The sequence below is a fragment of the Schistocerca serialis genome, chromosome 7 (assembly GCF_023864345.2).
Source record: "Schistocerca serialis cubense isolate TAMUIC-IGC-003099 chromosome 7, iqSchSeri2.2, whole genome shotgun sequence".
Lineage (NCBI taxonomy): Eukaryota > Metazoa > Arthropoda > Insecta > Orthoptera > Acrididae > Schistocerca > Schistocerca serialis.
The window spans coordinates 178539445-178553714 of record NC_064644.1 but is presented as its reverse complement, the minus strand read 5'-3'; the positions used below and the strand labels follow the sequence as shown (position 1 = coordinate 178553714).

At 43.9% G+C, this 14270-nt stretch overlaps 1 protein-coding gene across 1 annotated transcript in view; it reads left to right on the top strand.

Annotated features, from left to right (window-relative positions):
* Positions 1 to 14270, top strand: part of LOC126412692 (brachyurin-like) — a 344847-nt gene that overhangs the window by 107028 nt on the left and 223549 nt on the right. Inside the window, exon 3 of the mRNA XM_050082403.1 lies at positions 2229 to 2368. Coding sequence (XP_049938360.1) covers positions 2229 to 2368 — 140 coding nt within the window. The remainder of the gene's footprint in view (positions 1 to 2228; positions 2369 to 14270) is intronic.

Below are 14270 nucleotides of genomic sequence, written 5' to 3'. Positions count from 1 at the left end.
GTACGTTTTGTTGCTGTGTGTTTCCATTCCATGATTAATGTGATTTGAAGAGAAGTAATAAAATGAGCTCTAACGTGGAAAGTAAGTGTTTCCGGACACATGTCCAAACTGTTGTGGACTGGCAAGACAGCCAATCCACAATGACGGGTAGCCGAAAGGCACGCATTTAGGCTCACGTAGACTGGCGTGAGGTCTGGAACAGGATAATGTCTTGAGAATTGCAAATAAAGTACGAAGATCTTGGAATACTTAACTTTAATCCATAATTGGAGAACATCGCTCTTGTTTAACATAATTACAATCTCAGTATAACTGGTAATGGCGACTTGCTAGGTCGTATCAAATGATGTAGCTGAAGGCTATGCTAACTACCGTCTCGGCAAATGAGAGCGTATTTGTCATTGATCCATCTCTGGCAAAGTCTGCTGTACAACTGGGGCGAGTGCTAGGAAGACTCTCTAGACCTGCCGTGTGGCGGCGCTCGGTCTGCAATCACTGACAGTGGCGACACGCGGGTCCGACGTATACTACCGGACCGCGGCCGATTTAAAGGCTACCACATAGCAAGTGTGGTGTCTGGCGGTGACACCACACACATAACATATTTTCTTTCTTTGTGTGTGAGGAATGTTTCCTGAAAGTTTGGCCGTACCTTTTCGTAACACCCTGTATATATGACATGCAAGTTTACGAGCACCAAATGTACTGCCGAGCTGCCTACTCGGTGCCGTGGACCCTACAAGAAGCTGTCACGAAGGAGATAAAAAAGACGCTGGTTTGGGGTATAATAGAGCCGCCATTTTCGCCATACAGTAGCCCATTACTAGCTTTTATGAATTCAGATAAGGCTTGTAGCCACGTGTTGACATTAAAAAGTTTTATACTTAAATTGAATCATTCTTCTGAAGCAGAAATTAAATACTTTTGCTGTGCTGTACCTAGTAAACGTCAAATATTCCCTTTGTGTTACTTTGTATGTAGATGTTTAGTGATTAGTGTAGCATTACTTTCGTGTTTCTGGCAGAACACTAAGTACAATGAATGAGAGCCACATTTTTGAATTTACCCTGAGATGTCACATTTGAAGTGAGAACAAATACTCACTATTTGTTAATTATTGTAAGATTTTATTCTTTCTACATAAATCTTTATTTAATGTGTAATTATGTATGTATGTATGTATGTGATGTCACATTTAAATTTTGTAGCATGTACTCTTGTATCAAAGCTATTAAGATAAGAAAGTTTAACCTCAAAAACCGGTTACGATACTTGCTTGCTAGTAGGCTAACTGATATGCGCACTTAATTAGACCGAATTTTAATATCATATATGACGACGTTTTGAGTCCAATTTTTGCTGTGTGTATTTTTTGGGCACTGTAAGACTGCGATATCTGCGGTGTTATCTTAAGCTAAGGCGATGATACATGCATACAGGTCCTTATTCAGATCATATATAACCTAAATAACAGAATGAATGAAAATGAATGAAACATCCATATAAAACTTACTCTGCAGTTGTAGTCCGGTAATGGTCAATTGACAAGAACTCAAGGGACGCTGAAAGACTGCATAAGTCAATCCTTGTAAGCAATACATCCACATTGGGAATTTCCTAAGATGTATAAAGCGGAAGGATCAAACTAATGAAATGAACTGACTAAAATATCCTCATATATGTACTGTACGCAGATTGTAATACGAATACTGAAGTGTACTTCAAATTATGTGGTATCCAGTGCAGTGCAAATCATTATCATTTGTGTACAATAAAAGAGTGACCGATTAACAACATTGCTTGATGTGTATCAGTGAACTTAAAGATGCTCTTAGAGTTCTGAAAACTTTACGTAGAACGGAAGGACGCTCTCCATATAGTAGCTTAATCATCTAGTAATAATAACACACAGAGTCTTTCCAAAAGAACTGTGAACAGTATCAGAGCGTACCTAGTGCAGTAAGTTGCTAAACTGACTGTACCTTCACAACGCTTAGTGTCCACATGCATGGTGCAGCGACTGAATAGCAAGCGTAAACGAGTTGACGACTATTTATTGCAGAACACAACACGATCATAAACAGTGATACCTACCAATTGTGTGCGAGTGGAATTTGAATGGGTACAAGACTAACTTTTCCCTTGCACAAAAAAAAAAACAGTGTAAATTAGGTCAACTAATACTACCCGTTGTTTTCGTGACCTTTCTACGAGATGCTGTTTTGCAGTCCGGACAACGCGTACAGCGGAGCAGCGCAATTCAACCCATGACCATCTCGCAGCTACGCCTTCGCACTGTTCCGCCGTCCTTCGGGTTTCAGCCGAGCGACGACTGCCACTTGCTGACGACAACGTACACAAAAATAAGGTATCAAGAACGAAGACTGTAAAATTGTTTAAAGAAAAAACAAATCGATATAAACTGCAAATATTTAATAGTGCAGAACACATGAACGTCAAAATGAAAAACCAACATTTTAAGCCACCTGTCATAATGTACTAGAGTAAATTATTTTTAATGGTAATGTATGTCTGTAAATTGCCAATTTTACCTTATATGTGCACTACTTTTACTGTTGGCAAACCAAAGTGACCTGAAAGTACATAACACGAAGCTAAGCAGATGTTGCAGTTTGGATGCTCTATGCTGGTTTTTTATTCCAAGTTTTCCATAGGCTTTGAACCCAAAAGGGGTGCAAATTTTAAACAATTTCCGGGACGTATCCGAAGTCTTTTCCAAACTGCATTCACGCTGACAAACACACAAAAACACACACACACACACACACACACACACACATATATATATATATATATATATATATATATATATATATATATATATATATATATATATATACACTCCTGGAAATTGAAATAAGAACACCGTGAATTCATTGTCCCAGGAAGGGGAAACTTTATTGACACATTCGTGGTGTCAGATACATCACATGATCACACTGACAGAACCACAGGCACTTAGACACAGGCAACAGAGCATGCACAATGTCGGCACTAGTACAGTGTATATCCACCTTTCGCAGCAATGCAGGCTGCTATTCTCCCATGGAAACGATCGTAGAGATGCTGGATGTAGTCCTGTGGAACGACTTGCCATGCCATTTCCACCTGGCGCCTCAGTTGGACCAGCGTTCGTGCTGGACGTGCAGACCGCGTGAGACGACGCTTCATCCAGTCCCAAACATGCTCAATGGGGGACAGATCCGGAGATCTTGCTGGCCAGGGTAGTTGACTTACACCTTCTAGAGCACGTTGGATGGCACGGGATACATGCGGACGTGCATTGTCCTGTTGGAACAGCAAGTTCCCTTGCCGGTCTAGGAATGGTAGAACGATGGGTTCGATGACGGTTTGGATGTACCGTGCACTATTCAGTGTCCCCTTGACGATCACCAGTGGTGTACGGCCAGTGTAGGAGATCGCTCCCCACACCATGATGCCGGGTGTTGGCCCTGTGTGCCTCGGTCGTATGCAGTCCTGATTGTGGCGCTCACCTGCACGGCGCCAAACACGCATACGACCATCATTGGCACCAAGGCAGAAGCGACTCTCATCGCTGAAGACGACACGTCTCCATTCGTCCCCTCCATTCACGCCTGTCGCGACACCACTGGAGGCGGGCTGCACGATGTTGGGGCGTGAGCGGAAGACGGCCTAACGGTGTGCGGGACCGTAGCCCAGCTTCATGGAGACGGTTGCGAATGGTCCTCGCCGATACCCCAGGAGCAACAGTGTCCCTAATTTGCTGGGAAGTGGCGGTGCGGTCCCCTACGGCACTGCGTCGGATCCTACGGTCTTGGCGTGCATCCGTGCGTCGCTGCGGTCCGGTCCCAGGTCGACGGGCACGTGCACCTTCCGCCGACCACTGGCGACAACATCGATGTACTGTGGAGACCTCACGCCCCACGTGTTGAGCAATTCGCCGGTACGTCCACCCGGCCTCCCGCATGCCCACTATACGCCCTCGCTCAAAGTCCGTCAACTGCACATACGGTTCACGTCCACGCTGTCGCGGCATGCTACCAGTGTTAAAGACTGCGATGGAGCTCCGTATGGCACGGCAAACTGGCTGACACTGACGGCGGCGGTGCACAAATGCTGCGCAGCTAGCGCCATTCGACGGCCAACACCGCGGTTCCTGGTGTGTCCGCTGTGCCGTGCGTGTGATCATTGCTTGTACAGCCCTCTCGCAGTGTCCGGAGCAAGTATGGTGGGTCTGACACACCGGTGTCAATGTGTTCTTTTTTCCATTTTCCAGGAGTGTATATATATGTATAGTAAAGTACATCACCGATAATTACAGTATGACACAACTGTTTCTGCAATCACAAATTTTGTATACTTTCAAATAATACGCGACGATCAGAGCTAGTCAATGAAAGCTAATGGCTAACACTGGCATAACGTCAAATCAGTTTTGTTTTGTGCACATGTGTTTGTAGAAAGTGCTTATTGGAACTTGAGCCGGCCGCGGTGGTCTCGCGGTTCTAGGCGCTCAGTCCGAAGCCGCGTGACTGCTACGGTCGCAGGTTCGAATCCTGCCTCGGGCATGGATATGTGTGATGTCCTTAGGTTAGTTAGGTTTAAGTAGTTCTAAGTTCTAGGGGACTGATGACCACACATGTTAAGTCCCATAGTGCTCAGAGCCATATGAACCATTTTTTTGGAACTTGACTATATGAAACTATAATTTGCTAGTAAACAACGTGGAACCTTTAGACCTATAAAAATGACTTTTAAGGACAAACGTTTCCAGGGGACGCTGTATTGTCGCCTGGAAATGGAAAAAGTGGTTAATAAATATTTTCCTGCGTGTGAAAAGACACGAAGGTACAAAAGAACAAAATCCAGTAAATTAAGATGATAGTCCTATCTGTGATGCAAAAAAATCAAAGAAAATGCAATGGTCATTGTTAATATTAATTGTGTAAAGACTGTGATACTAGTAAAACTTACTGTCAGAGCTAACGTTTTATTACATGGATGGAAAGGTCTATGATGTGATACTTTGTTTTTTAGCTCAGGATATAATTGTTGATTGTTAATTTTCGTTATCATAAAACAATTTATTTAATGTCATATGTGTGTGAAGCATCTTTCCTCCGAGTTATTTCCATTTTAAGCATAGCAGATGTACGTTAATTTTAAGTTCCCGTTACTGCAACGTTCTAAAATTCATATAAACCTGGGCGCAGCGCAGCAAGAACTTCTGTGTGGGCGCATTTTGCTACGTGATCGATCTCATACGGTTTTTGCCTCGCAGCTCAAGTTTCTAAGTTACTAGATTTTAGTGATATATTCGCTGTCGTTGTTATGCTAAATCCGTGTTTGTTGTTGTGGTCTTCTGTCCAGAGACTGGTTTGATGCAGCTCTCCATGCTACTACATCCCGTGCAAGCTTCTTCGTTTCCAAGTAACTACTGCACCCTACATTCTCCTGAATCTCCTTAGCGTATTCATCTCTTGGTCTCCCTCTACGATTTTTACCCTCCACACTGCCCTCCAGTACTAAATTGATGATCCCTTGATGCCTCAGAACTTGTCCTACCAACCGATCCCTTCTTCTAAACAAGTTGTGCCACAAATTCCTCTTCTCCCCAATTCTGTTCAGTACCTCCTCATTAATTACGTGATCTACCCAGCTAATCTTCAACATTCTTCTGTAGCACCACACTTCGAAAGCTTCAATTCTCTTCTTTCTAAACTATTTATCGTCCACGTTTCACATCCATACATGGCTTCACTCCATACAAATACTTTGAGAAAAGACATCCTGACACTTAAATCTATACTCGATGTTAACAAATTTCTGTTCTTCAGAAACACTTTTCTTACCATTGCCAGTCTACATTTTATACCCTCCCTACTTCGACCATCATCAGTTATTTTGCTCCCAAAATAGCGAAACTCATTTACTACTTCAAGTGTCTCATTTCCCAATCTAATTCACCCAGCATCACCTGATTTAGTTAGACTACATTCCATTATCTTCGTTTTGGTTTTGTTCATGTTAATCTTATAGCCTTCTATCAAGACACTGTCCATTCCATTCAACTGCTCGTCCAGGTCCTTTGCTGTCTCTGACAGAATTACAATGTCGTAGCCAAACCTCAAAGTTTTTTTATGACTTTTCCATGGATTTTAATTCCTACACCGACTTTTTCTTTGGTTTCCTTTACTTCTTGCTCAATGAATAGATTTAATAACATCGGGAATAGGCTATAACCCTGTCTCACTCCATTCCCACCCACTGCTTCCCTTTCATACCCCCTGACTCTTATGACTGCCATCTGGTTTTTGTTCAAATTGTAAATGGCCTTTCGCTCCCTGTATTTGAACCCTGCCACCTTCAGAATTTGAAAGAGAGTATTCCAGTCAACATTGTCAAAAGCTTTCTCTAAGTCTACAAATGTTGAAAACGTAGGTTTGCCTTCCCTTAGTCTATCTTCGAAGATAGACGTTTCACATCCATCTGAATAATTTATTTAATCTCATCATACATTTCTTCAGTCTCTTCGTCGCTGTGGAGCTAGTTGGCATATAAACTAGCACTACGGTGGTAGGCGTGGGCTTCGTGTCTAACTTCGCTACAATAATGCGTTCACTATGCTGTTCGTAGTAGCTTACACGCGCTCCTATTTTTTATTTATTATTGAACCTACTCCTGCATTGCCCCTATTTGATTTTGTATTTATAACCCTGTATTCACCTGACCAGAAGTCTTCCTCCTGCCACTGAACTTCAGTAATTCCCACTATATCTAACTTTAACCTATCCATTGCCCTTTTTTAATTTTCTAACTTACCTGCCCGATTAAGCGACTTGAAATTCCACGCCCCATGTATCGTATAAAAAACAAAATACAGGATTTGTATTATTGTATTATACAAATATTATAGTGCACAAACATAAAGGAAAAAGTCATGAGTGAGACTAACAGCTTCTGAAGCTTCTACTTTCTTGAATATATTTTGGAACATTCCGTTTTTAAACTCCCGTAGTAGTCTGTTTCATGTGCGTAATACGTCTTTCTCGGTAACAGTTTTAATATCCCAGTGAAATCTTTCACCTTGTTCTTCATTGGTGTCTCCCAAATCATCAGGAAAACTTTCGAAGTGTGTTTGTGCATAGTAATACTGACGTTCCAAGAGATTTGAAATTGTTAATCATCTCGCTTCCCACTTCAACAGTTTTCAGCTTCGCGTTTGCCCACAAAATTTTGGCAGTTGCAACAAATGAAGCCCAGGCTTTTCACAAAGACTCATTTTTCGAATTTACGAAGGTAGGATTCTTAATGAATTGTCTCATTTGATGGCCTTAAAATATTCCTGCTTTAATTCTTTCTGTATTCAGTTGAAGCATTTTTCCCTGTGTATGCAAAGTTTTTATTAAGAGGTCCTTAAAGCCCAGCTAGTAACGCAGTGGAAGAAAAATTATTTGGTGTCCTTCAACTAGCAGGCCGTGAATTACATTATTTTTCCCAACGTCCGTGTTTTCTGTCCTAAGTCATTTTTTTTCCTAACTCGGTGATGTGTTTCGTGTCCGCTATCACAGAAGCACAAGAAGCAAAGATATTTGATCATCAGCTCTGAATTACCCAAGTTTTTATTTTCGTGCATGCAAAGAATAGTTTTATGAAGTATAAATTGTACATGAACAGTATACATACCAATGAAAGGAGGAAGTTTGCATTTCACATATAAAGGGGACAGCAACAGCCTCCGTACAGAAGGAAAGAGGAGGCCACCGAAGTTTTGCTTTGCTAACCACTTGTGGCGTTAAAGGCCGATAGGGCGGTCATAGCTGCGTTTCACAGACACAGTCCCTTTGACTGTTCAGAGATGTCACTAAACCCGCTCAAAGATGTAAACAACCACGCATGAGCAGCGCCTATTAGATGTAGGGGGTCCGACAGCCTATCAGTTCCAGAAATTCCACCAGGAAGGAGGTACACGGCTCGTGTTGTCTGTAGTTCAACCGTGACAAGACGGTCAATACCGCGGTTCAGTCGCGTTCGCATTGTTACTTTGTGCCAGGAAGCGCTCTCAACAAAGGAAGTGTCCAGGCGTCTCGGAGTGAACCAAAGCGATGCTGTTCGGACATGGAGGAGACACAGAGAGACAGCAACTGTCGATGACATGCCTCGCTCAGGTCGCCAAAGGGCTACTACTGCAGTGGGTGACCGCTACCCACGGATTATGGTTAGGAGGAACCCTGACACCAACGCCACCATGTTGAATAATGCTTTTCGTGCAGCTACAGGACGCCGTGTTACGACTCAAACTGTGCACAATAGGCTGCATGATGCGCAGCTTCACCCCCGACGTCCATGGCGAGGTCCATCTTTGCAACCACATCATGCAGCTCGGTACAGATGGGCCCAACAACATGCCGAATGGACCACTCAGGATTTCCATCATGTTCTTTTCACCGATGAGCGTCGCATATGCCTTGAACCAGACAATCGTCGGAGATGTGTTTGGAGGCAACCCGGTCAGGCTGAAGGCCTTAGACACACTGTCCAGCGAGTGTGTCAATGTGGAGGTTCCCTGCTGTTTTGGGGTGGCATTATCTGGAGCCGACGTACGACGCTGGTGGTCATGGAAGGCGCCGTGACGGCTGTACGATACGTGAATGCCATCCTCCGACCGATAGTGCAACCATATCGGCAGCATATTAGCGAGGCATTCGTCTTCATGAACAATTCGCGCCCCCATCGTGCACAGCTTGTGAATGACTTCCTTCAGGATAACGACATCGCTCGACTAGAGTGGCCCACTTCTTCTTCAGGGATGAACCCTATCTAAAATGCCTGGGATGGAGGCTGGACCAACATTGCCTTGATGAACTTGTGGATAGTATGCCACGACGAATACAGGCATACATCATTGCAAGAGGACGTGCTGCTGGGTATTACAGGTACCGGTGTACACAGCAGTCTGGACCACCACCTCTGAAGGTCTCGCTGTGTGGTGGTACAACATGCAATGTGTGGTTTTCATGGGCTGTAAAAAGAGCGGTAATGATGTTTATGTTGATTTCTATTTCAATTTTCTGTACAGGTTCCGGAATTCTAGGATGGGGATGATGAAAAACTTTTTTGATTTGTGTATAAATGCTCAGTGTGCTCGCCTTTGCTGCACGGTAGATATCTAAGCGGTAGCGAGACTCGTCCCACACGATGGAAACAGCCTCCTTAACATAGCCCCACCAGAAAAAGTCACAGGACGTGATGTCAGGAGATCTCGGTGGCAAGGACTATATGGTCGGGTCTTCATTTCCCATGTGATCTATCCGTAGCCGAGGAAGAGATTTATATAAAATTCCTCGGACATGTCCGTGCCGACGGGGCGGAGCTCCATCCTATTGGAAAATGAAGCCTTGTGAATCTTCAGTAATCTGGTGAAAAAGTCAGGGTCCAACGTATCTGGGTATGTTATTCCACATACAGTACTTTCTGCAATAAAGAATTGTCCATAAACTTCTTGTAAGACACAGAAAACGTTTAGCTTCGCTGAGTCACTCTAATGCTGCGACGTTGTGCGGGGATTTTGCAGACCCCAACCTTCGTCATTTTCAAGGGGAGCCGGCACAAGTTGTAAGCAGTAGGGCTTGTACAGCAAACGCTGTCTCAATATTCGCCATGCAGTTAATTGAGGTATTCCTAATTCCATATTAGCTCTATTGGTTGACTTTTGTGGACTACGTACAAAACTGTCTTGGTATCGTTATCCTCTGACACAAGCGGTCGGCCCAGGCTTTTTCCTTTTCAGAGACATCCATTTTTTTTATATTACTTAAACTAGCGGCTTTCCTATTTGGCGATTCAGTGCCGAAGCGGAGACAAATATCCACCTGCACTGTAACTGTCCACTCACTTCTTGCAAACTCAAGAATCCTGAAAACCTTCTGCTGCATCCTAGCCATATTCTCACATAGAAGAAGGTGTAATTAGATGAATGACGAACACTAACTTCACTTGCCAGCCGTGGTGGACGAGCGGTTCTAGGCACTACAGTCTGGAACCCCGTGACCGCTACGGTCGCAGGTTCGAATCCTGCCTCGGGCATGGATGCGTGTGATGTCCTTAGTTTAGTTAGGTTTAAGTAACTCTAAGTTCTAGGGGACTGATGATCTCAGAAGTTAAGTCCCATAGTACTCAGAGCCATTTTTGAACTAACTTCACTTAACGAAGGTTTATTCAGCACTTGCACATACAAGAGCGCGGAGCGAACTGCCTCCGGCCAGAACACATACCGGTACAGTATAACATATACAGTTGCAAAACAGTCCATTACAATGATTCTTGACATTTGTGGATACGCCAAGAATGTACTCGAACCGAAGATAGAAATTGAAACTCCGCAGTCGAGGGGAGTTTTGAACTCACGACCTTCCATGCAGTAGTTTAGTATCATAACCACTACACCACGGAGATACTCAGCTTCTTTTGCGACAAAATTATTCATAACTACCTAATGAAGCGAGTACCTTAGCGGCCGTTTACGCAGCTATGACCGCCCTATCGGCCGTTAACGCCACAAGTGGTTAACAAAGCAAAACTTCGGTGGCCGTCCTCTTTCCTTCTGTACGGAGGCTGTTGCTGTCCACTTTATATGTGAAATGCAAAATTAATTACAGTGCATAAATCACTATACATAAAAAAAATCTTATTTTTCTTGTGCCTTTGTGTCGTATCGGTTCCGAACTGTCATGGCTAATAACGGATTTGGCATGGTTAATTTAAAGGCTCATTCCTGTCGCCATCCCTTAACCCCCAGAACGGAATATGGGTACCCTGACTGTCTGCGCGTAGTGTTATTTATTTGAGAGTGAGTGTAAGTTTTTTGAATGTTTGCTAGTCGTGTAACGGAGGCGGGAGTTGGGTATCAGTACGGTTATGAAACGTCCCCTTTGAACAATTTTTACAGGACTGTGCTTAAACTGACACACAATATTTTGTTAACGCAACGCAATCTGACTTTCAAAATTCTCTACAAAAGAATGGCCCTGACTAACATTAAACTATACCTTTCACAAATCACTTACCTCACAAAAATCTTCGCTGCTCAAGCTACTGCAATACAGCGAGCGCCACTACTGCCAGCTAAATAAAAGATTCAAACTATGGAAGGCACTAACTACTGATAGGGATAGTTAGCAAATGAAAGATATTAATAGAGAACAAACAATGTATTTACCTTGATATCATCATGTATAAATATAGCAGTTCATGACAAATTACAAATCTCCGCCATCTCTCTCCCCACATCCACCACTGCTGGCGGCTCACCTCCAACTGCCCAACGCTACGCGCTGTTCACATCCAGCTGCCGCTGCCCAACACTACAATGGCAGACAACAATGCAAAGCAGCCACAAACTGCACACGGCACAGCCAGTGATTTTCATATTGAGCGTTACGTAATGTTGCCAATAAGAAAACATAAACAGCCTACTTACATAGAGAAAACATAAACAGCCTACTTATTACGTAATGTTGCCAATAAGAAAACATAAACAGCCTACTTACATAGAGAAAACATAAACAGCCTACTTACACGGTATTCATCTAGTGGGGTGTGGGAAACCGCCTAAAAGCAGTATGCAGGCTGGCCAGCACACCAACCCTCGTCGTTAACCCGCCGGGCAGATTCGATCCGGGGCGGCGCGCCTCGCCATTCCGGAAACGAAGCCTGAAGACGCTCTCCTATCCGGACGGGTATATGTAAGAGAACGGAACTGAGGATAGTTACTTGAATGGTCAGCATGTTGCCATATTTTTTTAATTACAGGGTGGCGCACGAAATGTGTTACCATTTTGTTTCTGAATATAAACTTTATTGTCAATACAATCTGAAAGGAACATATACTACAATGAAGAGCCATCCATGGAGATTTGTTCTAAGTCAGCACATGCTCAATATGTCCACCATTTCGTTTCCTAACTTCCTTCAAACGAACACTGAAGTTAGTGATTTCCCTACGGCACATGTCTTCCGTAAATTCACTGCAAGCTCGAAGAATAAGTCTTCTGAGCACCATTACATCACGTGGATGTTTCGGGAAAATTTTTTCCCTTTTGGTACCCCCAAAGAAAAAAGTCACATGGATTGAGATCTGGACTATTGGGGGGGGGGGGGGGGGGGGGTGCCAATTTTGTCCGTCATTGAAGCGACCTGGAAACCTGAGTGAAATGATCCGCATGTCAAAATGCTCGTGTAAAAACCCCAACACAGTGTTTGCAGTATGTGGCCTTGCTACATCTAGCATGAACCACTGCGTGTTGAAGGGCAAGGCAGTAGCAAGAAGCTGTGTAATGAAGCTATTGCGAAGCATGCTCAAATAACGCTCGCTGTTCACAGTTTCTTCAAAGAAAAAGGGTCCAATAAGTCCGTGACTGCTGCCCACGCTGTAATCCTGGGAGCATAAAGTTGTCGTTGTTGAAGCACTTGTGGGTTTTCAATGGCCCAAAAGCATACATTCATTTTGTTTGTTAACCACACCGTCTAAATGAAAATGCGCCTCGTCTGAAAACCAATCGTTGTTGAGAGCTTCTTCCCTATGCTCCGCCCACTGAACAAACAGTAGTCTCTGGTGCTTGTGTTCTTCAGTGAGCTTCTGTGCACAGGTCATCTTGTATGGGTACAAATGGAGGTCACTTTTAAGAATGCGTTGAACGGAGCGTCTAGATATTCCCAGTTGCACTGCTACCTTTCTACACTATTTCCCGGAACTTCTCTGTACAGCAAATAGTACCGCTTCAGTATTCTCCGGCGAACAAACAAGCTTAGGCCGTGGTTATTAGTACAACCTGTGGGTGGTCTTCTTGCAAGGGACCCGTCGTGTGTTAAACTGTTGTCGAAAACGCCTCTGAGTCACAACAAGGCCTTTCGTTTCATGAAAAAGTAACACAGTTGTCGATCGTTGCTGTTTCATCCGTCTGCCATTGTCAGCCATTGCTGCTTACTAGTCTCCTAGCGGCAGTATCGTGAATTACAAGTCATTTCGTAACTCATTTGTTTTCATAAGGTGTGCTGGTACTGCTGTAGAGATCGCAGCGTGTTATCTAATATGCGTCGTAAATTGTGAAAGAAACAATTGGTAACAAATTTCGTGCGCCACCCTGTATAAGTTACATTATAATCGTACAGTGACTAATACCAAGTCATGCTGAATGATTTCAGTTATGATCGATGGAATATACAACGAACTATATCAGGAGTTGTGTGGTTCTGGCTCACGCAAGCCGACACAGCTGCATTTGTGCCGCCGCTCCATCTCACTAGGCGACGTCGAAGCTTTATTGGAGACGGCCCTACACGTGCTGAACTGCTGCAGCCACGAACCGTGGCTGTAAACGCAGCTGTGCGATCCGTTACGGCCGTATGGGCGAGATGGGGTCGTTCCGCGCCGTAGTCACCCAGCGTGACCCAGAACTCACTCGCCGCTGCGTGAGACCCTTTGTACGCACTGGTTCCACACACTCCTCGCTGCCCCAGTAGTGTGTCCAATGCTCAATGTTACGGTATGACAAACTCATTTCTCAGAGACTGATGACTGTGCCCCTTTCGAACTTAATCGACTGTTGGTGTTGTGCCATCTAGTGTCTAGATTTGCTGTAGCTGGAGTTGGTGTAAATACTGATTTAGTGAAGAATACAACTACGAGTGCAGAGACTATACCAAATGCAGTACTGGTCTCTAAGCTCTGGCACGAGAAACATCAGTGCTCCAGACGAGTCAAGATTTCTTCTTGCTTTGGTCCATCTACCACCTCTCAAACCAGGGAAAGCAAAGAGCTTGCAGTATCGAAGATGAAGTACTCATAGCTCTTATGTTACGTGTCTTAGAGCCCAGGTTTACTTGATTTCTTTGCTTCCAAAAATCGTTCCTGTAATGCACCTGAATATTGACCGTTCCTATAATTTAAAATCATCTAAAGCCGTAATAATTGAATCTTTCTAGCAGATTAAAACTGTGTGACAGACCGAGCCGAACTCGAGCAAGTGCTAAAGCGACTGCGCAACCCAAGCACGACTCAGGAACCCGTCCTACCAATTATAATTCCGCCAGTAATCTCCTACACTCCAGTCTTCACAGAAATTCTCCTGTGAAACTTGTAGATGTGCTATTCCTTTCTTGGTGCTGTAACCAAAAATGTGACAAATGTTGCCTTCGAGGCTCCATTCGTGGCGCGCAAATGTGCTTGCTGTTTGTTATCGACATCACCTCAAGATTACAAAGCAATG